The sequence below is a fragment of the Jaculus jaculus genome, chromosome 13 (assembly GCF_020740685.1).
Source record: "Jaculus jaculus isolate mJacJac1 chromosome 13, mJacJac1.mat.Y.cur, whole genome shotgun sequence".
In the NCBI taxonomy this organism is placed as follows: domain Eukaryota; kingdom Metazoa; phylum Chordata; class Mammalia; order Rodentia; family Dipodidae; genus Jaculus; species Jaculus jaculus.
The window spans coordinates 4,915,635-4,941,165 of record NC_059114.1 but is presented as its reverse complement, the minus strand read 5'-3'; the positions used below and the strand labels follow the sequence as shown (position 1 = coordinate 4,941,165).

At 49.2% G+C, this 25,531-nt stretch overlaps 1 protein-coding gene across 4 annotated transcripts in view; it reads right to left on the bottom strand.

The window, feature by feature from the left end:
* The window catches only part of Gpld1 (glycosylphosphatidylinositol specific phospholipase D1), a 55,316-nt gene that overhangs the window by 9,628 nt on the left and 20,157 nt on the right, over positions 1-25,531 (bottom strand). For all 4 annotated transcript variants that reach the window (XM_045132350.1, XM_045132349.1, XM_045132348.1 and 1 more), the window contains 13 exons: positions 23,826-23,933; positions 22,986-23,013; positions 22,757-22,896; positions 19,170-19,235; positions 16,382-16,502; positions 12,885-13,024; positions 10,778-10,964; positions 7,718-7,828; positions 5,324-5,398; positions 5,087-5,249; positions 2,250-2,394; positions 460-565; positions 286-379 (listed from right to left, as the gene is read on the bottom strand). In XM_045132350.1, the coding sequence (XP_044988285.1) occupies positions 286-379; positions 460-565; positions 2,250-2,394; positions 5,087-5,249; positions 5,324-5,398; positions 7,718-7,828; positions 10,778-10,964; positions 12,885-13,024; positions 16,382-16,502; positions 19,170-19,235; positions 22,757-22,896; positions 22,986-23,013; positions 23,826-23,933 (1,484 nt within the window). The remainder of the gene's footprint in view (positions 1-285; positions 380-459; positions 566-2,249; positions 2,395-5,086; positions 5,250-5,323; positions 5,399-7,717; positions 7,829-10,777; positions 10,965-12,884; positions 13,025-16,381; positions 16,503-19,169; positions 19,236-22,756; positions 22,897-22,985; positions 23,014-23,825; positions 23,934-25,531) is intronic.

The window sequence follows — 25,531 nt, the reverse complement described above, 5'->3', positions numbered from 1 at the left end:
GGGTGGAGTTTATTTGCAGTGGCAAGAGGCCCTGGTGGGCCCATTCTCTCTCTCTCTCTCTCTCTCTCTCTCTCTCTCTCTCTCTCTCTATCAAGTAAATAAATTTTTTAAAATATTTTTTTTAAAAAGATTCCAGAGAAGTCAAGTAAGTAACGCACAGGTAGACAGCTTGCGTGCAAACAGGGGAGCACATATTTAAACCCAGTTCTGGGATACGGGCCTCGCGTTGACCGTGTGATAGGACCCAGGCCCCCATGACACAGGGGGAAGTGGTCTGTGACCTACCGTGCGTCGGGGCCCCGACCAGCAGCACTCGCGTCACGGTCCCATTCAGCATGACCTGCCCGCTGGACAGGGCGGTGCCCAGCTTCGCCATGGCCTGTGGAACGCGACCGCCCGTCAGTGCCGCCGGGGCAGCTGCGGACGAGCTGGGGGGGGGGGGGGGCGAGGCGGACATACCTTGTCTCCGGAAATGGCAAACTCGCTGCGGCAGGCCGGTGGGAAGAAGCCGTAGACCCGGCCGAGGCTGCTGCTCCCGCGGGGTCCGCGCGGCGCGCGCCCCGCCCTGCGGAGGACGCGGGGCGCTCAGCTGCGGGGCGCAGGGCTCCAAGCTGCCACTCCTCCCTTCACCCCCACGGGCACCCCTGACCGCCAGTGCACCGCATGGCACCGCGTCTGGGGACAGCGTCCTCCAAGCGCCGGCCACGTGGAGATGGGACTGTGCAGGGCCCTGACCGCCAGTGCACCGCATGGCACCGCGTCTGGGGACAGCGTCCTCCAAGCGCCGGCCACGTGGAGATGGGACTGTCTGTGCAGGGCCCTGACGGAAGCTGGCTGACGCCCACCCACCAGCCAGGGAGGGTCTCGCTCCAGCCCAGGTTGACCTGGCACTCACTCTGTGGTCCTAGGCTGACCTCGAACTCACCGCGATCTTCTTACCTCGGCCTCTCGGGTGCCGAGATTAAGGGCGTGCGCCACCACGCCCGGATGGTTTTTAAAAGGAAGACAAAGGCGGGAGAGATGGCTCAGTGGCTAAAGTGCATGCCTGCGAATCCTAAGGACCTGAGTTCATTTCCCCAGTACCCACGTAAAGCCAGATGCACAAGGGGGCACCTGTGTCTGGAGTTTGTTTGCAGTGGTTATAGACTCTCATTCATTCTCTCTCTCTCTCTCTCTCTCTCTCTCTCTCTCTCTCTATCTATCTATATAATATATATATGTATGTGTGTGTGTAATATCATACATACTTATATACATATATATGTGTGTGTGTAATATCAGCTTCTTTCTCTCTGTTACTCTCTCATAAATAAATAAATAAAATAAGCTTAAGATTGCTCCCAGACAGCATTTGAGACTGACAGCACACACTTTCCCACTTTGGTCTATCCCTCCGCCCAGTGGTCCTGCCAATGTCATTGGAAAATGCCTGGATTTATGCCTTTCTTTTGTACACATGAAACTTTCACAAAACCGTTTCCACATTGGAGCAGGTTATCTCGGGGAGTCTGTGTCATGGCTCCCAGGCCACCGTCACTCATACCTGGCTCCAGAATAAATTTCCTCTTATTCCCTGCTGCATTTGCATCCAGAGACACCCCACCCCAGAAGGACAAAGGGGGGAAACAGACACCAATGAGCCAAACAGCAGGCTCAAAAGAAACCACACCTTGGGCGAGGAAGATGGCTCAGTGGTTAAAGGCATTTGCTTGCAAAGCCTGCTGGGCCCAGTTCAATTCCCCAGTACCCACATAAAGTCAGGTGCACAGTGGCAAATGTGTCCAGAGTGCATTTTCAGTGGCAAGAGGCTCTAGCATGCCCATACTTTCTCTCTCTTTCTCAAATAAATAAAAATATTTAAAAAAGAAAGAAAGAAAGAAACCCCAAGATGGTTGTCATAGCACACGCCTTTAATCTCAGCACTCGGGAGGCAGACGTAGGAGGATCACGGTGAGTTTGAGGCCAGCCTGGGACCACAGAGTGAGTCAGCCTGGGCTAGAGAGAGAGAGAAAGAAAGGACGAGTCGACTTGGACCGGCAGCCTGCCCTGGCTGTGGTTTAAGCCTTCCACATTGGGACTTTGTCAGGACAGCTACTGCAAAATAGTGCTATTATCACTGTTTTCAGCTTGCAAGACAGAAGGGTCCCTCTGGAGGAGCCTCGGCTTTTCCTTCCCAAGGCGAGAATCGAGAATCGCTTCCCCTCCTCCTCTGGCCGCGGCAGCCCCGGCCCGCCGGCCTCCGCCCTCACCTGCTGGAGTTCCTCCAGGTCGGGCTTCCGACCAGCAGCAGCGATCCTCGGTGCTCTGTGACGACGCCGTGCAGGGAGTAGCCAAACCAGGCGAAGTCCTCCTCGCCCCTCACCGTCCAGTCGGCCGTCTCCACAGTCAGTGTTTCTAGAGGTGTGGTGGAAGAAATTGACAGACACCAAACCCAGTCATGCTCGAAAGCCCCTTTGCCCCGAGGCCCTGGTATCCTGCATTACGGCTTCTACTGTGCAGGCCTTTACCCCGCGTTGAGCCTGCGTCTCCCCCAGTCCGCTCAGCTGCCCCCTACTTGTGTGTGACCTGGCTAGCGCAGCCCCGGGCAAAGCCCCTGAGCTTCGGTAATTTTCCAACTGTAGTCCTCCATCATGTAGGCTAGAAGTTTAACACACCAATGATGTGAAAAACTCAAGATCATGTCAAACCGCCTACCATGCTGCCTATAAAAACTCTGAGCTTGGTGGGGGGGGGGAGGGTATTATCATGGGATTTTTGTATAATCATGGAAGTTGTTAATAAAAATTTGAAAACAAACAAACAAACAAACTCTGAGCCTAGCCGGGCATGGTGGCGCACGCCTTTAATCCCAGCACTAGGGAGGCAGAGGAAGGAGGATTGCCCTGAGTTTAAGGTCACCCTGAGACTGAATTCCAGGTCAGCCTGGGCTATAGCGAGACCCTACCTTGGAAAAAATAAATAAATAAATAAAAATAAGTTTAAAAATAAATAAAAAAAATAAAACCTCTGAGCTGTCAGAGCTCAGTACTCAGGCTTTGGAAGTTACTCCCCTGAGTCCTTGTCGACATGAAGAAATCTGATTGTCCGCTCTGCCTTTCATGTCAGTTCTGTGTGGCTCAGTTTCCTGTAACAAAGACACAGCCCAAATGGAATGAATGAATGAATGACACATACTTCCTTTAAAAGGAAGGGCCTAGAGTGGAAAAGTTGAGCTCTGTTTGTGAGCTAAAAAGAACCAGGTTCCACACGCGTGCCACACAAGCCAGGTTCCTTTTGAGAATTTGCCAGAACACTTTCTTATCCTCTCATGAATCCCAGAACGCCAGTATCACAGTGTCACACTTCAGACAAGAAGTCCATTTCTGGAGCTTATTTCCGTGGGGTGGAAGATATATTTAAAAAGATTTCTTGGGGGCTGGGAAGTTTGCTCAGTGGTTAAAGGCATTCACTTTCAAAGCCTACTGGATCAGGTTCAATTTCCCAGCCCACAAAAAGTGGAGCGTGTGTCTGGTATTTGTTTGCAGCATCTAGAGATCGTGGCATGCCCATATATACACATAATCACAGGGTGGGCATGGTGGTGCATGCCATTAATGCCAGCACTTAGGAGGCTGAGGTAGGAGGATCGCTATGAGACTGAGACCAGTATGGACTACAGACTGAGTTCTACGGCAGTTGGGCCACACTGGGATGATTTTGGAACTAACCCTCCTAAGAGTGTCTGTTTTACTTTGAGAGGCTGAAAGAGTAACCTTTTGAGTCAGGCGTGGTGGCGCACACCTTTAATCCCAGCACTCGGGAGGCAGAGGTAGAAGGATCGCCATGAGTTCAAGGCCACCCTGAGACTGACTACATAGCGAATTCCAGGTCAGCCTGGACTAGAGTGAAACCCTACCTTGAAAAAACGAAACAAAACAAAACAAAAGACCCCTTGGCCCTCTTTGAACATGGATCTCGAAACTGAGTCACACTTGGGTGACTCAAAAGGCACCACAGTGCTGAGAAGAAGTGACAGTAGAGTGTTCAACACAGACATCTCGATCACACCCTCCAAGGCTTAGGGTCCACTGCAGAAGTGGTGACGGAAAGAATGTAAGAGCCAGAACCACTCCAACGGCTGTGAAAGTGGACGGGACAAAACAGAAGAGGGTTAGACTAACTCTATAAAACAAGGGGGCCCATGTATGGTTTTAGGTCAAACCTGTTGCTTTTATGCCGATACATCAGGAATAATTCGAAATTCACTGGCTTCAGTTAGAGAAAATCTCGAAGAAAGAGAACTTCAGACACGGGCCACTAGTAATTGGTTTCCGTCTATGTATAGTTGGTCTCCATGGCTGACTTCCCTTGTCTTTTCTATTGCTGGACCCCCGATACCACTGTGCTCAGGCCTCACCATGGGACCCTGCATTACTAATGCTCTAAGTAGCTATATAAAGAATAGAACAAAGCTGGGCGTGGTGGCGCACGCCTTTAATCCCAGCACTCGGGGAGGCAGAGGTAGGAGTATCACCGTGAGTTCGAGGCCACCCTGAGACTACAGAGTGAATTCCAGGTCAGCCTGAGCTAGAGCGAATACTACCTCAAAACAACAACAATAAAAAATTAGCTAAGAATAGAATAAATTCTGTTAAACTCGTGGTATTGTGGACACAATAGACCCCCTTAGATGAAAACACCCTACACACTGTTCTTCATGAGTCAAGGATTTGACTTAGTGTCATATCAGAGGGGGGAAATGGAAAATGGAATGTGAAAGGAATGGGATGATCCCTCTGTGCAATGCAGGTGTTTCCTGTTAAGTGAGATCCTGGCACACCAATTCTCTCTCTCAAATAAATAAAATAAACAAATAAATAATTTCTTAAGGAAGAAGAAACAATAAAAGAAACTGTCACTTTTGGTCTCCTCGGTGAATTCTGTCCCAGTCATCATTCACCAGAACATCTGTCAGAGTACAAGGCTTCCAGCAAGTCTCGGTGATGTCACCGCAGATGCGGGGGAGGATGTGGACCCATGTGTCAGAGACGCCATTGTGGACACAAAGTGGTAACGGTCCCACCCCCCCCCCCATCAGCTCCTTTACCTCTGTGGCTGCGGCTGCGGCCACAGCTCGAGTAAAACGCAGCCACCATTCCCCTCTGTGTCCCTCCGCCCGGCGCAAATGGCGAGCCGATCACCAGGTCAGGCTCGCTGTCTCCGTTCATGTCCGTGGCCAGGAGCGTCCAGCCCAAGTTACAGTAGGTGTCCTGCAGGGGAGAGCTGTACCAGCCTCCGAAGTGTCGGGGCCTCGGCCTGTCCCCCAGCAAGGCCCTGAACATACCTGACAGGAGATGGTGACGTTGGGGGAAGGCGACAGCTGCCCTTGATTGGAGCCATAGTAGACGTACACTACACCCTGGTCAGGGACAAACAGTGAGAGCCCATCGTGGTGATGACACGAATTCTTAGCCACAGCAAAACAGGACTGACTGAAATAAGCCCTCCGCTCCCCCCATGAGTGGGCGCTCACTGACCAGCTTGGACATTGAAATCATTGCTATTGAATAAGGTTTGGCTATATGTCCCAGGCTGGCCTTGAACTCATAGCAATCCTTCTGCCTCAGCCTCCCGAGTATGACAAGCATGTACCACCATACCCCACTGTAATTTTCTCTTTCCCCCTCCTTTTTAAAAATTTTTTTAATTTTTATTTATTTATTTGAGAGTGACAGACAGAGAGAGGCAGAGGCAGATAGAGATAGAGAGAGAAAGAATGGGCAGCCAGGGCCTCCAGCCACTACAAACGAACTCCAGATGCGTGCGCCCTCTTGTGCATCTGGCTAAGGTGGGTCCTGGGAAGTCGAGCCTTGAACCGGGGTTCTTAGGCTTCACAGGCAAGCGCTTAACCGCTAAGCCATCTCTCCAGCCCTCCCCCTCCTTTTTAAAACTCACAACTTGCATATATGTAGTCAATATACCAGGATCATAATCCCCTCCCACAACCCTTCCTTTCCCCTCTCCCAAGCCCCCCCCCTTGATTTTCTTTTTAAACCTGTCATTTCTGTGAGACCAGGGGAGCCCCCAAAGCAGAAACGGTCATTTGTACCTCTGCCTCCCCTTCTGGTGTCTGTTGGACCTCACCACTTCCGTGTGCGGGCAGAAGTGTCCAACCTCGAATGGCTTTTCCCCTGGCCCTGCTCTTCCTCTAAGGCCCAGCTGAGTGTCTCCTTCCTAAAGTCTCCCCACCGCACCCCAGAACAGACCACACTGGGTCTGCACCATCCCGTGTTCAGGGGACACAGATGCGTTACTCTGTGTGGCAGCTCACTTCCTCTACGACTTGTCCACCTCCATTCCCCACTCATTCTTCAAGCAGTTCTTTTCCCTCACAAAGCCAAGCACGAGCTCCTGGTGGCAGGTTAGGCCCGCCACCGTCCTGTCCTCCCCGAGGCTAAGAGACAGGTCACCCACCGGGAGAAGGGGATTCTGGAAGGGGCCACAAGGGGTACAAGCCACAGGATGCTCGCCCAGGTTTCCAGTGAGCACTTCCTTCAGGAAGTGACGTGTCCCGCCTCCACAGTGAAAGGGCATGGAACCAGCCTAGATGCCCATGGGTGTGAATGGATGGGGCAAACGTGGTGCATGTGCACAATGCCACCTTACATGAAAGACGGGACCATGGCGTTTGCAGGAAAATGGATGCTAGTGGAGATCACGACATTAAGTGAAAACAGCCATACTTGCAAAGACAGATGTCACGTACAAAACCTTAAGATTACACGTGTGTGCAGCTCATGAAAGTAGAAAGGAAGCCGGGCGTGGCGGCTCACATGCCTTTAATCCCAGCACTCAGGAGGCAGGGGTAGGAGGATTGCTGTGAGTTCGAGGCCACCCTGAGTCTACATGCTGAATTCCAGGTGAGCCTGGGCTAGACTGAGACCCTATCTTGAAAAACAAACAGAAAAAAGAAAGAAAGAAAGTAGAACGAGGGCCATGGGCAGGGAGGAAGCGGTGTTGAGGGAGGCGGGAGGCGGAGGAATGGAATACATTGACAGGGAAGCATAGAAGGGTGAGGGAGGGAAGGGAGCCAGTTGGAGGTCGGAAATGAAAGAGAACGGATTATAATGACAGACGTGCATGACGATGTCATGATAACCTAAAAACATTAATAAACAGGGAAGAAGGCAGGCGGGACGGAGGGAAGAAATGGGAAAGGAAGAAGAAAGGAGGAGAAGAGTAAGGGAGAGAGGGAGGGGAAGAAGACAGGAGGAAAGAAGGAATGGAGGGAGAGGAGGATAAAAAAGCTGCTTAAGCCCGAGAGAGCCTTATGGGCGAGGTTCAGGCAAGTGCAGTCGAGTGATTCTAGAAACAAGGAGTGGAGGGCCAGGAGAGACCTTTGGCCCCCTCCAAGGGCTCCTGCTGCTTGTGGATAGAGAACAGAGGAGGGCTCTGCAGACCCGGCCCAGGAGGGACACGGGAGGCTCTGGGACAGAAGGGAAGGCGCAGGGGAGCCCCCTCCCTGCATGCTGTGCCCACCTTAGCTGCCTCGCTAGCCCTCGGCAGCAGGAGGAGTCTCTGCGCCACTGGGAAACCTGAACTCACTGTCCACTAACCCTTGGTCTGGTACCTGGGGGCATCTGCCTTGCTCTGGGCGGGGGGGGGGGGTATCCCCTCAGCACTGGTCATCCCGCCCTGGCCCCCGCGACCCGACCCCCACCACCACCAGCAGCCTTACTTTGTAGGTGAGCTGCTCAGAGCCCGTGGAGGGCGCTCCGACGGCCAGGTCCGGCTGCCCGTCCTGGTTAAAGTCCAGCACAGCCAAGGCTGAGCCAAGGCGACCTGAGGGCTGAGGAAGCGCGGGGTCACGTCCCGGGTGACCCACGCCCTCCGAAGGGCACAGGGGGCGCTCAGACTCCCTGTGCGTGCGGGGAGCCTGGAGCTCCAGCCGCCACCCTCGACCTCGGGCCACCGTAACACATCTGGGATGTGATTAAGGGGAACGACAAAGTGCGTCCGTCTGCTCTGCAGAGAAGCTGCAGTGTCCAAAATAAGAGGTTCCAGTCTTTTCTTTTTTTTTTTAATTTTATTTTTCGAGGTAAGGTCTCACTCTAGCCCAGGCTGACCAGTTCCATGCTGGCCTTGAACTCACGGCCGTCCTCCTAACTCTGCCTCCAAGTGCTTGGGACTAAAGGTATGTGCCACCATGTGGCCACGTGTAGACGCAAGTGTACTACAACCCACACTAAAATATATTTTGTATATGTGTGGTACTGAGAGGAACCACAGATTTCATGCACCTAGTCACCTATATCCCCAGCCTTTTTTTTTTTTTTTTTTTCTTCGAGGTAGGGTCTCACTCTAGTCCAGGCTGACCTGGAATTCACTATGTAATCTCAGGGTGGCCTTGAAATTATGATGATCCTCCTACCTCTGCCTCCCAAGTGCTGGGATTAAAAGCATGCGCCACCATGCCCGGCTGGTTTATGATTTTTATTTTGAGACAAGGTCTCCGCAAATTGCCAAAGCAGGCCTTGAAGTCGCTCTGTTACCCAAATGGAGCTTAAGCTTATAATCCTCCTGCCTCAGAGGACTGGGCATGTCATTTCCAGTGGCCATGTTGCAGGCACCCCAGTCATTTGTAGAGAGACACAGAGGGTCCTTGAGGTTTCCAACCCAGCCCTCCACTCTAGCCAGGACACAGGGAGGCTCCTGGTGACCCATCACTGACCGCAGCATTCAGTCCCAAGCCTGGCCACATGCCTTCATCTGGTCATCTTCCAGATGACCAAAGGCCACAGTGGAGAGGGTATCGCTGAGCCAGTGCCTCACCCACATGGACTTTGAGAATTTCTCTTGCACGAGAATGGCAGCCCAAAACACTGGACTTTGCCCACCAGCCTGAAGGGCTTTGTGAGTAGAAAGGAGTGACAGGAATGGAGGAATACCTTGATTTACTTTGTTTCATGCGCTGTCAGGAAGGCTTCGTGAAATGGAGCCACCTGTTGGGTGTGACTTCATGCATGAACCATGGCCTGACATGGACGGACTGAGCAGTTGACTTCTAGATTGCTAGTTAGGACCCTTGCCATCAGAGCCTAAAGTAGATCATAAACAGCTTTCTTTTTTCTTTGAGATAGGGTCTCATGCTAGCTCAAGCTGACTGACCTGGAATTCACTCTGTAGTCTCAGGTTGGCCTCGAACTCCTGGCAACCCTTCTATCTCTGTCTCCCTAGTGCTGGGATGAAAGGCGTGCATCACCAGGCCTGGCCATAAATGGCCTTTTTTTTTTTGATCTTTTGCCTTTGTAGAGTATGTTCAGGCATGCTGGCTTCTTTTCTCTGTGCAAAATTACTGGGGAAGGAGATGTGGCTGGCGCAGGAAGGCGACCACAATCTGACCTGAAAAAATCTAGATTCTTAACAGGTACTTGATGATCCGAGCAAGCAGGGCCAGGCCAGTGTCACCAGAACTCCATACTCATCTGTGACTTGCAGTGACACTCTGGTGTCCCTCCTCATGCCCACTGGAATAACGCATACCTCAGATGTTGGCAAAGCCCTCCAGGACCCCAAGTGCTCACAAGAGGAATCTATGCCCAGGCGGCATGACAAACTCTTTACAGTCATTGAGAAAAAAAAATTTTTTATTTTTCCTGGTGATGCCTAACTACTTCAAACAAAGCAATAAAATCTGAACAAAGACAGGCGTGGTGGTACACACCTTTAATCCCAGCACTCCTTGGAAGGCAGAAGTCACAGATCACTGTGAGTTTGAGGCCACCCTGAGACTACATAGTGAATTCCAGGTCAGCCTGAGCTAGACTGAGACCCTACCTCGAAAAAAAAAAAATTTTTTTTTTTTTTTTAATCTGAACAAAAATTCTAGTTTAAAACGTATCCAGGCTGCAGCCAGGCATGGTGACGCACGCCTTTAATCCTAGCACTCGGGAGGCAGAGGTAAGAGGATCACCATGAGTTCAAGGCCATCCTGAGTCTACATAGTGAATTCCAGGTCAGCCTGGGCTAGAATGGGACCCTATCTCAAAACACCAAAAAAAATAATTAGTATCCAGGGCTTGTGAGATGGCTTAGCAGTTAAGCACTTCCCTGTGAGCCCTAAGGACCCCAGTTCAAGGCTCCATTCCACAGGACCCAGATGCACAAGGTGATGCATGTGTCTGGAGTTCATTTGGAGGCCCTGGTGTGCCCATTCTTCCTCTTTCTCTCCCTCCCTCTCTCTCTCCCTCTATCGCTCTCAAATAAATAAATAAAAACAAACAAATAAATAAATAAAATTATTCTCATTACTGATTACCCATCTTGGAGAAGTTGTCACAAATACAACGGGATTGGAGGTGTGGCTCACTTGCCTAAAATCTACCAGTGAGGGGCTGGGGGCGTGGTTCAGCCATTACAGCATTGACCTAGAATTTAAAAGTGAAGGGCTGGGGTGGGGGGGGGGGCAAGTTAGCCACTTGCCTTGGCAGGAGTGAGGCCCTGGGTTCCATCCCAGCACCACAAAAGCAAAACAAACAGTGAAAATCCCAAAGAATGCCAACAATGGAGCCAGGTGTGGTGGCGCACATCTTAATCCCAGCACTCGGGAGGCAAAGGTAGGAGTATCACTGTGAGTTCGAGGTCACCCTGAGACTACATCATGAATTCCAGGTCAGCCCGGGCTTGAGTGAAACCCTACCTCAAAAAAAAACAAAACAAAACAGAAAACCAAAAAAAAAAAAAAAAATTACCTTAATAGTTAACTGGCCATGAGAGGAAGATGGGAGGCGAGTCTCACCTGATCACCCTCCAGGATCCTGTGGGCCTCTTTGTCCAGGTCTAGGTCGATGGGCGGCAGGCCCAGCTCGTTGCTATAGACGATGTACACGCGGCCAACCTGATAGCGGCCCGGGCGGCTGTAGCCTGGTGCCCCTACCACGAGGTCACCGCGTCCGTCCTGGTTAAGGTCTGCTGAGGCCATTGCCCTGAGGGAAGAGAGGGACGTTGACTGAGCTCTACCCGCTTCCTCTTTTCTCTCTGCGATTTGACGTTCCCTCCCTGAACTTCCACCCAGCAGGACTTGGGAGGTAGCATTGAGGAACGCACAACCAAAGTGGACATAGTGAGTTCCTCCTCTGGGCTTTTCTGGACCACGGAATGGGAACCGGGGAAGGACAGCCTCACAAAGTATCATGCCCTATGAACAGATACTGTGACCTGGGGTTGGCCTGACAAAGAGAGGACACTGGTCCCCAGTGAGGATGAACCCGGTGGGTTCAGTTCCCAAGTACTCAGGTAAAGCCAGATGCACAAGGTGGCGTATGTGTCTGTAGTTCGTTTGCAGTAACAAGAAGCCCTGGTATGCCCATCTTTCTCTCTCAAATAAACAAAAAAAAAATTTTTTTAATGAGGAGCCTTTAATGGCAACTCGGACAGACATGCATTAAAAAACTGTATATGGCCTGGAGAGATGGCTTAGCAGTTAAGGCCCTTGCCTGTGAAGCCAAAGGACCCAAGTTCGATTCTCCAGGTCCACAGAAGCCAGAAGCACATGGTGACCCATGCGTCTGGAGTTCATTTGTAGTGGCTAGAAGCCCTGGTGTGCCCATTCTCTCTCTCTCTAACAAGTAAATAAAAATGAAAATAAGGGCTGGAGAGATGGCTTAGTGGTTAAATGCTTGCCTATGAAGACTAAGGACCCCGGTTCGAGGCTCAATTCCCCAGGACCCACGTTAGCCAGATGCATAAGGGGGCACACATATCTGGAGTTCCTTTGCAGTGGCTGGAGGCCCTGGTGCACCCATTCTCTCTCTTTCTCTCTCTCTCTGTCTGTCACTCTCAAATAAGTAAATAAAAATTTTTAAAAAATGAAAATAAAATCTTTAAAAAACTGTATCTAAGCCAGGCGTGGTGGCGCATGCCTTTAATCCCAGCACTCGGGAGGCAGAGGTAGGAGGATCATCAAGAGTTTGAGGCCACCCTGAGACTACAGAGTTAATTCCAGGTCAGCCTGGACCAGAGTGAGACCCTACCTCGAAAAAACAAAAACAAAAACAAAAAAAAACTGTATCTAACAAAGAAGAAAAGCACACCTGGGCACCAGGTCCCCTTCACCCAGGAAAGGACTGGTTAATCTTCTCAGCTAAGTTTATATATGGTCTCACTTTAAAAAAATGTTTTTTATTAATTAATTTGCAAGCATACAGAAACAGAAAAGAGACAGAGAATGGGTGGGTCAGGACCTCCAGCCAATGCAAATGAACTTTAGATGCATGTGCCACTTTATGCATCTGGATTTACATAGGTACTAGGGAATCGAACCTGGGTCCTTAGGCTTTTCAGGCAAATGCCTTAACAGCTGACCCATCTCTCCAGCTCCTATTCTTTTTTTTTTTTTAATTTTTATTAGCATTGTCCATGATTATAAAAAAAAAACAAAACATGTTAATTCCCTCCCTCCCCCCCCCCCACACTTCCAGCTCCTGTTCTTAACTTTTGTCTCATAGCTGTCAAGAATTTGTAAGACAGCCAGCTTGGCCAAACTATAGCAAATTAATTTAACAATTTTGGTTTCCAGGTTTTGAAAATACAGACAGGCTGAACTGGAGTTAAGGCGCTTGCCTGCGAAGCCTAAGGACCCAGGTTCAACTCTCCAGGTCCCACGTAAGCCAGACCCACAAGGTCGCACGTGTGTACAAGGTGGCTTGTGCATCTGGAGTTTGATTGCAGTAGCTGGAGGCCCTGGCACACCAACTCTCTCCCTCCATCCCTCTCTCTCTCTCTCTCATTAAAAAACAACAAAACACCTAAGTGCCTGGTGACACTGAGGCTGCCCAAAGCACTGATGACTGATGGAGTGAGGCCGGTGCTGATGACCCTCCCGGGCAAAATCAGTTCGCGCGTACCAACCGAGCCGGGCATAGGGAACGGACAGGAAGTAGGAGGCGGAGGGGCTGGAGACGTGCTTCACGGGCACCTGGGAGCCTCCTGTGAACATGGTCTGCAGGTTCCTCCCCAAAGTCTTGTACATGAAGGACACAGAATCCTGCAATGAAAGAGCCACTTCACACAGGCTGGTCTCAAGTGCTAGTGAAGAAAACATCTATTCTTGGGCTGGAGAGATGGCTTAGCAGTTAAGGCACTTGCCTGCTAAGTTAGGGAACACAATTCTTTTTTGTTTGTTTGGTTTTTGGTTTTCCAAGGTAGGGTTTCACTCCAGCTCAGGCTGACCTGGAATTCACTATCTAGTCTCAGAGTGGGCTCGAACTCACGGCGATCCTCCTACCTCTGCCTCCCCAGTGCGGGTATTAAAGGTGGCGCCACCACACCCGGCTAAGGGGAAGCAATTCTTAATCCATCCAAAGTGACATGAGACCAAACAGGCTACCCCTAGAGCAGAGCAGGGATTCAGCTGAGAGCCGAAGACAGCCCGGCAGCCCAGGCTTGGGAGAAGCACAGAGACGAGACCTGGCTATCTGCATGCCTCTCCTCTTCGTCGAGGGCATCCTGCTGCCGGGCTGAACTCAGCCTGCCCAGTCTCTTTCTGAGCTCTGGCTTGGGCATTTCATGCAGGGCGCACCCCATCAGCTCCTGCTGCAGGGTACCAGCCGTCATGGCAGGCACACGGAGTAAGTCCCTGTAATGGCTCATCTGTATCTGTCAGCTTGACATGGAGTCACCTAGGAGATGCACATCTGGGCACACCTGTTAGAACATTTCCAGAGAGGCTTAACTGAAGTGGGAAGACCTACTGTCAGTGAGGGTGGCAGTGTCCCATGGGCTGAGCTCCTACACTGAATGAAGGAGAAGGAAGCCAGTTGAATACCATGTTTCTCTCTCCCTCCCTCCCTCCCTCCCTCCCTCCCTCCCTCCCTCCCTCTCCTCCTCCTCCTCCTCTTCCTTCTCCTCCTCCTCCTCCTCCTTCTTCTTCTTCTTCTTCTTCTCTCTCTCTCTCTCTCTCTCTCTCTCTCTCTCTCTCCCTCTCTCTCCCTCTCTTCCTCTCTCCTCTCCCACCTGGCTGTGAGCAAGCAGTACTCTGCTATGCTTTTGCTGCGATGACGGATCTATATCCTCTCAAACTATGAGCCAAAAGAAACCCTTCCTTCCTTCTTTAAGTTGCTTTTTGTTTGTGTTGTTTTTCTTTTCCGAGGTAGGGTCTCACTCTAGCCCAGGCTGGCCTGGAACTCACTATATAATCTCAGGGTGACCTCGAACTCACGGTGATCCTCCCACCTCTGCCTCCCCATGCTGGGATTAAAGGCGTGTGCTATCACGCCTGGCCTTAAATTGCTTTTTTTTTTTTTTTAATTTTAGTTATTTATTTATTTGAGAGCCACAGACACAGAGAGAAAGACAGATAGAGGGAGAGAGAGAGAATGGGCGCACCAGGGCTTCCAGCCTCTGCAAACGAACTCCAGACGCGTGCGCCCCCTTGTGCATCTGGCTAACGTGGGACCTGGGGAACCGAGCCTCGAACCAGGGTCCTTAGGCTTCACAGGCAAGCGCTTAACTGCTAAGCCATCTATCCAGCCCTTAAATTGCTTTTTTCAAGGTAACTAATACAGCATGCACACACTCCCTCTTATGCAATTAATTAATTAATTTATTTATTTATTTTTTACCTAGGAGACAACAACTAAAACTATGGCTCGGCAAAAGAATCTTTACTTTAGAGAGGCTCCCAGGTCAAGGATAAGTTACATAACTTTTGAAATCCAGTGAGAAATAAAAGTTCAAAGCCTCTTGTTCACAGATCATTAAGAGTGGACACTTGGGCTGGAGGGATGGCTTAGTGGTTAAGGCATTTGCCTGCAAAGCCAAAGGACCCAGGTTTGACTCCCCAGAACCCACGCTAGCCAGATGCACAAGGGGGCGCATGTGTCTGGAGTTTGTTTGTAGTGGCCGGAGGCCCTGGCGCGCCCATTCTCTCACTCTCTCTCTCTCCCCGTCTTTCTCTGTCAAATAAATAAATAACAATAAAATATTAAAAAAAAAAAAGAGAGGTAGGAGGATCGCCATGAGTTCAAGGCCACCCTGAGACTACAGAGTGAATTCCAGGTCAGCCTGAGCTAGAGTGAGACCCTACCTCAAAGAAGCTGGCCCTGCCCAGGTCCTCGCTGGCTCCTAAGGTCACAGTAACAGTGCTGTCTCCACCTCCCTTCTAGAGTTAAGAGCACCTGTATCTAGTACCCCTCCTAGTACCTGTGCCTCCTGGCCCATGTTCTGGGCAAACAGCGCTACTCAAGTTTCCAAGCATCCTGAAAATTCCCCAGCCCAATGCAGGAAATGTCTTCGCTCACTGACAACATGTCATTTACAGGCTGGAGAGATGGCTCACAGGCTAAAGGCACTGTCATCTGCTGCTCAAGGCCTCATGGGATGCCACCCCCTTTGTGTGCCTTTCCTGAGAGCCTCCAAGGTCAAAGTGATACCTCGGCTATGTGGCCCCCGTCATACCAAAGTGATTGTGACATTCTGCCCACGCATATTTACCTCTATGAGGCCGAAGTTTCTCATAGTTAGAAGTCTACTTCCCTGTCATTTCCCTCCCTCCTTTGAAGACTACGTCTTCATCGAGCCAGGCATGGTGGTGTAGGCCTGTAATCCCAGCGCTCAAGACCAGAATTATCATGAGTTTGAGGACAGAGTAGGACTTTGTCTCAAAAAGAAAGATGGCCAGGTGTGATGGTGTACACCTTTAATCCCAGACTCAGGAGGCTGAGGCAGGAGGATGGCGGTGAGTTCAAGGCCACCCTGAGACTACATAGTGAATTTCAGGTCAGCCTGGGTTAGAGCTAGAGAAACCCCACCTCAAACAACCAAAAGAAAAGAAAAGAAAAGAAAAAGGATAGAGAGACAGCTTAGCAGTTAAGACACATGCCTGTGAAACCTAAGGACCCAGGTTCGATTCTCCAGGTCACACAGTAAGCCAGATGCACATAGTGGAAAATGCATCTGGAGTTTGTTTGCAGTGGCTAGAGGCCCTGGTGTGCCCATTTTCTCTCCCTCTCTCTCTGTCTGGCTCTAACAAATAAATAAATAAAAATAAAATCTAAAAGAAGAAGAAGAGGAGGAGGAGTGACCCCTTTGGATGTATTTCATGGTTTCATGTGCACCGGTGTCCCTCAGCATGGGGCTTTGCACAGAGAGGCCAAAGCTGTGACAGTCCATGAACCCTGGACTACCTTGGGCTCCACCAAACCTGAAAAACTCCCATAACCGGCCCACGTTCATTTCTTAGGTTTTCTCTGGAGCACACCACATTTAGTGGCCAAGACCACGCAGTGGCCTGGCACAGCAGGCCCAGGTCACTTTGCATGGACATCAGTACCCAGGGACTACACCCAGCAAAAGCACGGGGAGAAATGGCACAGTCCTCTCCAAGAGCAGCAGAGGCTCTCACCGGGGTCCAGGAGCTCACGCTGTAAAACACGCCTCTCTCCGTATAGTTCACATTTTTCCTGGCATCTTGACTTAAGGACGCAGTTAAATTCCTATGAAAATCATTTTTCTGAACTTTTGAGCTGTTGAAAGGAGATAAGTACAAGACGGTTAGGCCCCAGAAGACAACCAGCCTTCTGAATTACTGAATTCATGAACACAGACAGGTTAAGCCGGGCGTGGTGGCACATACCTTTAATCACAGCACTCGGTAAGCAGAGGTAGGAGGAGCGATGTGAGTTCGAGGCCAGCCTGGGACTACAGAGTGAATTAATTCTAGGTCACCCTGGGCTAGAGTGAGTACCTACCTTGAAAAACCAAAAAAAATCAAATAATAAGAACATTATTAATAATAATAATACAGACAAATTAAGCCAGGAGTGATGTTGTACTCCTTAAATCCTAGCATTTGGGAGGCTGAGGTAGGAGGATCTCCATGAGTTCAAGACCAGACTGGGCTACAAAGTAAGTTCCAAGTCAGTCTGGGCTACAGGGAGACCCTGCCTCCAAAAAAAAAAAGAAAAACAATTAGAACTACAGACAAGTAAATTTCATGTTAAAAGATCACACAAATTTTAGGCCGGGTGTGGTGGCGCACACTCTTAATCCCAGCACTCAGGAGGCAGAGGTAGGAGGATCACTGTGAGTTTGAGGCCACCCTGACATTAGAATGAATTCCAGGTCAGCCTGAGCTAGAGTGAGACCCTACCTCGGGCAGGTGGGGGGAGGAAAAGAGGGGACTGGTGAAATGGCTTAGTGGTTAAGGTGTTTGACTGTGAAGCCTAAGGACCCAGGTTTGATTCCCCAGGACCCATGTTAGCTAGATGCACAAGGGGGCGCACACGTCTGGAGTTCATTTGCAGTGGCTGGAAGCCCGGGCGTACCCATTCTTTCTCTATCTATCAGCTGCTTTCTCTGTCTCTCTCAAATAAATAAATAAAAATGCGCATTTTGTATTTCAAATATCTTAGCCAGGTATAGTGGTGTACACCTGTGACCCTAGCACTAGGGAAGAAGAGTTTGAGACCCTGTCTCAAATACTATATTATGGCCAGGCGTGGTGGCACACACCTTTGATTCCAGCCCTAGGGAGGCAGAAGTAAGAGGATCACTGTGAGTTTGAGGACAGCCTTGGGACTACAGAGTAAGATCCAGGTCAACCTGGGCTACAGTGAGATCCTATCTTGAAAAAAACCAAAAACAGAAAAAAATATGTATTTTTTTCATATATGCATACATATATATATATATATAGGCATGTGCCACTACTCCCGTCTCTAAAAATATTAAAAAAAAAAAAAGCTGGGTGTAGGCCCGGCATGGTGGCACACGCCTTTAATCCCAGCACTTGGGAGGCAGAGGTGTGAGGATCACCATGGGTTCAAGGCCACCCTAGAGACTACACAGTGAATTCCGGGTCAGCCTGGGCTAGAGCGAAACCCCACCTTGAAAAAACAATTTTTTTTACTAATTAGAGAGAGAGTATGGGTGCATCCGGACCTCTTGCCACTGCAAATGATCTCCGGATGCATATGTTACTTTGTGCCTCCGGCTTTATGTGGTTACTGTGGAATCAAACCTGGACCAGCAATGTTTGCAAGCAAGCACTTTTTACTGCTGAATCATCTCCCCAGCTCTTTACTTTCTTTGCTAGAAAAAAAATGACCAGAGTTGCTTTAAGTAAACTGCACAAGGGCTTGAGTGAACCCTCTCTTCGTATTTCCAATCTTTCGGATGCGCTGAGCTTGCTCTCCCTGGGCTCTTTCACGGCCTTGCTCTCACGTCAGTATCTTAGGTTTGCTCACTCTTAAGTATCTCCTCTCTCCTCTCTGGGTCTGGTTGGGCCACTGTGGTACACTCCCTGAACACATGGTGGCCTCTCTCTCACTCTTAATACTCAACAGTACTGACAGCGACTTGCTTGCTCAGGGCCAGCTGCCTCACTATATGCCCTGAGCACAGGAAGCTTTGTGCGTCATTGTCAACTCTCTCTAGAGCCACGATCCTGCAATCAGTGACCATCTGCTGCCTATTATTTGTGTTATTGATGTATTTTATCAATCATAAATGGATGTAGACTTCTTTTTTAAATATTTATTTATTTGTGAGCATAAAGAGAGAGAGTGAATAGGTGTACCGGGGCCTCCAGATGCCAAAGCCCGCAAGCGAACTCCGGATGTGTGTACCACCCTGTGCGCCAGGCTTTACGTGGGTACTGGGGAATTGAATGGTGGTTGTTAGGCTTTGCAAGCAAGCGTCTTAACTGCTGATCTATCTCTTCAGCCCCGGATATGGATTTCTACTAGTAATAGTATGAAATGAATGATGAATAAGTGGTTGGTGGTCAGTAGCTGACTCCCACAGGAGACACAATAAAACCAAGTCTGGCTTCTTGCTTGGCAATTGCCAGAGAATGTCTGTCTCCACCCTGTCTGGCAAATACCTTTACAGGGTGAAATCAGAGTAGGACTTATAGGGAACAATGAGAATGATAGCAGTTAGAATGCCAAGCACCGTTTAGCGAGCAACTCGCTGCATGCTAACTGCCTTACGTCACTGTTGTATGTCACCCGCGCTGTCATTCTGGGAACATGGATGTGTTTTCCACTGGGCTCTACTCAAGCGTTCAGCAGCTTGTTTCCAAGCCACCTGGCTACAAATGACAGGGCTAGCACTCACTCTTGTACCACATTCTCCCTCCCCAAGGTAGACATCCTGGGCAGATGGATGATGCTGGACTCTCTACCTACCTGAGGCTGTGGTTTCGCTGGCCACCGCACGCAATGAACAGAGGGTTCTCCGGCAGGTCACAGTCGCTGGGAAACAGGCACATGAGTTAGGCATTTTTCCTCGCTTCTTTCCAAGCATGACTTTAAAATTTACTTATTTGTTTATTTATTTACTTATTTATTTGCCAGCAGAGAGAGAGAATGGGCACACCAAGTCCTCTTGCCGCTGCAAACAGACTCCAGAAGCATGTGCCACTTTGTACACCTGACATTACGTGGGTCCTGGGAATTGAACTGAGGCCAACAGCTTTGCAAGCAAGCACCTTTAACAAGTGAGCAATTTCCCCAGCCCCCCCCCCCCCAGCATGACTTTGACTAAGAATCAGTGGTGCATTGTAAACCATGAAGGAACCGTGTTCATAACCTGCCGCTGGGGACCAAGAGTCTAAGTGTTTTTAGACAGAGTGGGCGCAGTACTGCAAACCCATGGTCTCAGACTCACACCTTCCTTTTTCTCTCATCCCCTCAGCCAAAGCAGCTGCGTACTAATGTGAAATGTTCCCAAGTCAGAGACTATGACAAACTGGGTCCCAGCACCAGCACCTTCTGCCCAGTTATTCTAAATAGGGTTGAATTACTCAATTGCATTCCCCCTAAAAATAATTCTACATAGCTGGGTGTGGTGGTGCACACCTTTAATCCCAGCAATTGGAGGTAGAGGCAGGAGGTTCGCTATGAGTTCAAGGCCAGCCTGGGAGCACAGGGTGAATTCCAGGTCAGCAAGACCCTGCCTCAAAAAAATATATATAAATTCAGCAGTTGGAAAAATGTATCTCCCCCTTTTAGGTGAAAAGCCTTGGGGAATGTAAGTTCAAAAAGGGACTGTGAGGGGCTGGAGAGATGCCTTAGTGGTCAAGGTACTTGACTACAAAGCCTAATGATCCGAGTTTGATTCCCTGGTGCCCACATGAAGCCAGATGCGCAAAGTGGTGCATGCATCTGGGGTTCATTTACAGAGCCTGGAGGCCCTGGCTCACCCACTCGCTTTCTCTCCGTCTCTTTCTGTGTCTATCTCTCTCGCTCTGCTTGCAAATAAATAAACACAATAAAATTATTTTTAAAATAAAAGTAAAAAGGGTCTGGGAGTTCAAGGCCAGCCTGATACTACATAGTGAATTCCAGATCAGCCTGGGCTAGAGTGAAACCCTGCCTCGAAAAACCAAAATAAATAAATTAAATTAAATTAAAAAAAAAAAAAGAGCCAGGTGTTGTGGTACACACCTTTAATCCCAGCACTCAGGAGGCAGAGATAGGAGGATTGCTATGAGTTCGAGGCCACCCTGAGACTACACAGTGAATTTCAGGTCAGCCTGAGCTAGAGTGAGACCCTACCTTGAACAAACAAAAGAAGAAAGAAAGAAAGAAAGAAAGGAAGGAAGGAAGGAAGGAAGGAAGGAAGGAAGGGAGGAAGAAAGGGAGAAAATCCACCCAATGCTTCAAAGAATATGAATGTGTTTTGGGAGAAAACTATTACAAGTGAGTTGGAAAGATGCTGGATAGGAATGTTGTCTGTTGTGAATTTTTTTGTTGTCTCTCTTTGGAGCTTTTTCTCCAAATTTCCAAATATTTGGATGTGTGTGTGTGTGTAAGGAAGCATCAATTTGTGAAATGTTAAGTGATGCTAAGTTAGAACCAAGATCAAGAGAAGTGTTCCTCTCAACTATTTCTTTCCAACTAAAGAGTAAGTCCCAGCTACACATCTTTTCATAAATAAGTAAAATAAACAAAATAATTATTGGGGCTGGAGAGATGGCTTAGCCATTAAAGCACTTTTCCGGCAAAGCAAAAGGACCCAGGTTTGGTTCCCCAGGATCCACGTAAAACCAGAGGCACAAGGTGGCACACATATCTGGAGTTTGTTTGCAGCGGCTAGAAGCTCTGGCACACCCATCCTCTCCCTGTCTTTTCCTCTCTTCTCTCAAATAAATAAATTAAATAAACATCCTTTCTTAGCTATGTGTAGAACGAATCCAACACACACATAAACACGCACCACAAAGTTGCCTTGCTCGAGGAGTGTTGCATGAAGCTGATATAAAACAAAGAAATGCGGGTCACTCGCTCTAACGTGACCAGACCTTATGAGTTCTGCCAATACGAAGAACTTCCTTCTAGAGTAATTATGACAATGTCGCCAACACTTACTAAGCGCTTACTGCACGCTAAACCCCTTGCAGCTGGCCTCTCTCGTTTCCTGCTTGCACGCCAATAAAGAGAGTGGCTAGTGCCCGCAATTTGCAGGAACAAAGGCTTAGGGGACATGCGGCAACTGTCCCGAGAACTTGCTAGAGAGAAGCAGGTCTTTCCAACTGCAAGCCCCACCCTCATCTCTACGTTATGCCAGCCGGACCCTAAAAACCCTCAGCTGCCCAGCAAAGGCTCAGGGATCTGAATGGAGGGTTCCTTCTCAATGCTCGAAATAGCATTGCTGTTGGAGTACTTAAGCCATGCCACACTGTCTTTAGGCAACACTCCCAGCCACTCCCTGGGTCTTTAAAACAAGATGACCGTGGACCGGGCTGAAGTGCAACTCATCATCAAAAGACATTTTCGTATGAATTATGATTAATCATACTGCTGGTAGAGGTGTTTAAGAGCGCAGAACATGCTCCCGAATTGCACCTCTGTGGGCCACACCAACATATCAACGCCTACACGTCCACAATCCTGACAAGGAACGCCCTCCCAGGCACAGCTCCTGCCCAGAGAGCCTGGTGCCCATTGCTGGAGGTGTTGACCCAGCTTCCTAGCTCCTCCCTTGCTCCCTGGCAGGGCTTCCTACACTCCCTGCCCACTGCCTCCCCTCCCGCAGCTCAGCGGCTGTGTGCACCCAACGCCGATGGTAAGCGGTTCTCCCTAGGAACGGTTTCCCTCCAGAGACCCGCTACCTGTCTGCTCGGATTTATATTTGGTCTGCGTCTCTAATGAAGTCATATTTTATTTTATTTGCGGGACATAGAGATCTTCCTCTTTTTCTTCTTTTTCCCCAGAGACTTTAAAAATCTTTCTCTTGGGCTGGAGAGATGACTCAGTGGTTAAGGTGTTTGCCCGCAAAGCCAAAGCACCCCCAGTTTGATTCCCCAGGACCCACGTAAGCTAGATGCACAAGGGGGTGTACACGGCTGGAGTTCGTTTACCTGGGAAGGTTGATTCCGTCTTGTCTGAGCTACTTCTCAGAGACCCAAATCTCATAATATCTTTCTCTCTGTTCCTAAAATTTGGGAGTCAGTCACCAAACCAACTGAGGCGGACACCAGAGCGATTTGTGAAGATGAGGGAGGGTTTTGTTTTGTTTTTATTCATTTGTGGGGGGGGGGAGGGAAGGAGAATAGGCACTACAGGACCCTCAGCCACTACACACAAACTCCAGATGCATGCGCCACTTTGTGCATCTGTTCATGTGGGTACTGGGGAATCGAACCTGGGTCCTGAGGCTTTGCATGTCAGTGCTTTAGCCACAGAGCGGAGGCTGGCGCGGCGAGTCTGGGAGTAAGTAAGGGAAAGCAACGTAGGTTCAGGCGGTTAAAGAAAAGAGTCTCGCAGCTTACCTGATCCCGTTCTCTAGCATGAAGCTGGTCACACGGTAGATGTTGGTGGACCAAAAGGCCATGTCATCCAGTCCTCCGAGGAAATACTCTTGGAACTGTTCCACCAAAAACGGGGACTTTGTAGAGTAAGTGGAATAAAGCTACCACGGAGAGAAAAGTGAGTGAGGTGCTGCCGTTCCCGCCGCCGGCACACGCCCCGAGCCCAGGTACGAGGCAGTGAAGATTTTACCTTGGAGACAGCTAACATCTCCCCATGCCTGGAACACAAAGAAGGGTGTGAATAAACTGCAGCTTCTTTTTATTTATCTAGTTACTTAACAGAGAAGGAGGGAGAGAGGGAGAGAATGGGCACGCCAGGGCCTCCAGCCACTGCAAATGAACTCCAGATGCATATGCCCCCTTGTGTATCTGGATAACATGAGCCCTGGGGAATCGAACCTGGGTCCTTTGGCTTTGCAGGCAAATGCCTTAACCACTAAGCCATTCCTCCACCCTTTTGTAATTAATTTTTTTTTTTGAGGTAGGGTCTCACTCTAGCCTAGGGTGGCCTGGAACTCACTATGTAGTCTCAGGGTGGCCTCGAACTCATGACAATCCTCTTACTGCTCCCTCCCAAATGCTGGGATTAAAGGCGTGCGCCACCACACCTGGCTTCTTTTTTATTTTTTTAAATTTTTATTTATTTGTGTGTATGAGTGTACCAGGATCTCTTGCTGCTGCAAATGAGCATCAGGCACCACTTTTTGCATCAGACTTTACTTGGGTGCTGGGCTGCATCTAGTTTTACGTGGGTGTGAGAGACTGAACCCAGGCCAGCGGGCTTTGCAAGCATGCACCTTTAACCACCACTGGGCCATCGCCCCAGCCCCTAAGTTGCATTTCTATAGAAGAACGAAGCAAATAGCACACAGGAAGCCCCAGCCACCTGCATCTGCTCTCATGGACCTTGTCTTTGCAACAGCAAACCCAGTGAATCCAGAATTCTACCATCAGGAATAAAAACACAAAAAGGTGTGTCAAGGAAGTCTCAGTAAAATCTGTGACAAACTTTCCTCTGGGTCACACTTACATTTCCAAGAACTGGAGGTATGTGCAGTCAACAATGACCTTTTTGGTGATGACACTTCGACCATATAGTTTCTCATAAATTCCCAGAAGATCTTTGATGGGCACGTACCTGAGAAATGTATTAGAATAATTAAAATAAAAAGAGCTGTTTGGGGCTGGAGAGACGGCGTAGAGGTTAAGCGCTTGCCTGTGAAGCCTAAGGACCCCGGTTCGAGGCTCGGTTCCCCAGGTCCCACGTTAGCCAGATGCACAAGGGGGCGCACGCGTCTGGAGTTCGTTTGCAGAGGCTGGAAGCCCTGGCGTGCCCATTCTCTCTCTCTCCCTCTATCTGTCTTTCTCTCTGTGCCTGTTGCTCTCAAATAAATAAATAATTTAAAAAATAAATAAATAAATAAAGAGCTGTTTGCCTCTGGTATGGAAGATAACAGAAACACCACTAGCTTCTGCTGTTCTGTGACTCCACGTGTTAGACATGTACCAGTCTACACACACTCAAGCACACACACACACACACACACACACACACGTACACATGCAGGTGTACACACACACACACACACACACAAGTTATTCAATCCTACCAAAGGCCCTTGGTGTTCAGGACTCTTCATTCCCATTTTGCATAGAAGGAAGTGGAGGCATGGGAATACCACATAATTTCCTCAGTGACGCAGAGAAAATAACCATAATCAAATATTTATGAAGAAACATTCCAAGACCATGAAATAAAGTGTAAAATAAAAGTATTCAGGGCTGGAGAGATGGCTTAGCAATTAACTGCTTGCCTGTGAAACCTAAGGACCCCGGTTCGAGGATCGATTCCCCAGGACCCACGTAAGCCAGCTGCACAAGGTGGAGCACGCATCTGGAGTTTGTTTGCAGTGGCTGGAGGCCCTGGTGTGCCCTTTCTCTCTCTTTCTCTGTCTGTCGCTCCCAAATAAATAATGAACAAAAAAATTTATAAAACAACAACTGCGGGACTAGGAGGGTGTGGTAGCACACACTTTTAATCCCAGCACTCATGATGCACAGGTAGGAGGACCATTGAGAGTTCAAGGTCAGTCTGGGACTACAGAGTGAGTTTTAGGTCAGCCTGGGCTAGAGTGAGACCCCACTTCAAAAAAAAAAAAAATCTAATATCTGTATATTTCCAAAAAAGAAGCAATTGAGAAGCCTATGGTGGGGGAGTCGGGGTAGGGTCCCACTGTGTAGCCCAGGCTGACCTGGAGTTCACTATGTAGTCTCAGGGTGGCCTCGAACTCACGGCGATCCTCCTACCTCTGCCTCCCGAGGGCTGGGATTAAAGGTGTGTGCCACCACATTGGGCTTATTTTTAACAATTCTGAGGGTGTATGTACATAATTCCTTTTCTTTCCATTGCAAATAGGGAAACAAGAAGGTTTTTTGTTTTTGTTTTTGCATGATGTATTTTTAACTCGTACTTCTGTTGAAAATGCGGACTTCCAGGCTGTGGCTTGATGCAGGCCCCTCCTCTGAGCTGGCCACTCCAGGCAGTGCCCTCGCCCATCTCTAGTCTCCTTCGGACTGTCCAAACCCCCTGGCTACAGGGCTAAGCAGGTATCAACAGGGTGAAAACTGCCTTTCCCTACCTGCCCACCTCCCAGTATTTCTCCTTTTAGTTTTGGTCTTTGGAAAATTTGTACTTTCTTGCTAGTTTAGTGATTCATTAAAACAAACATTTTTATT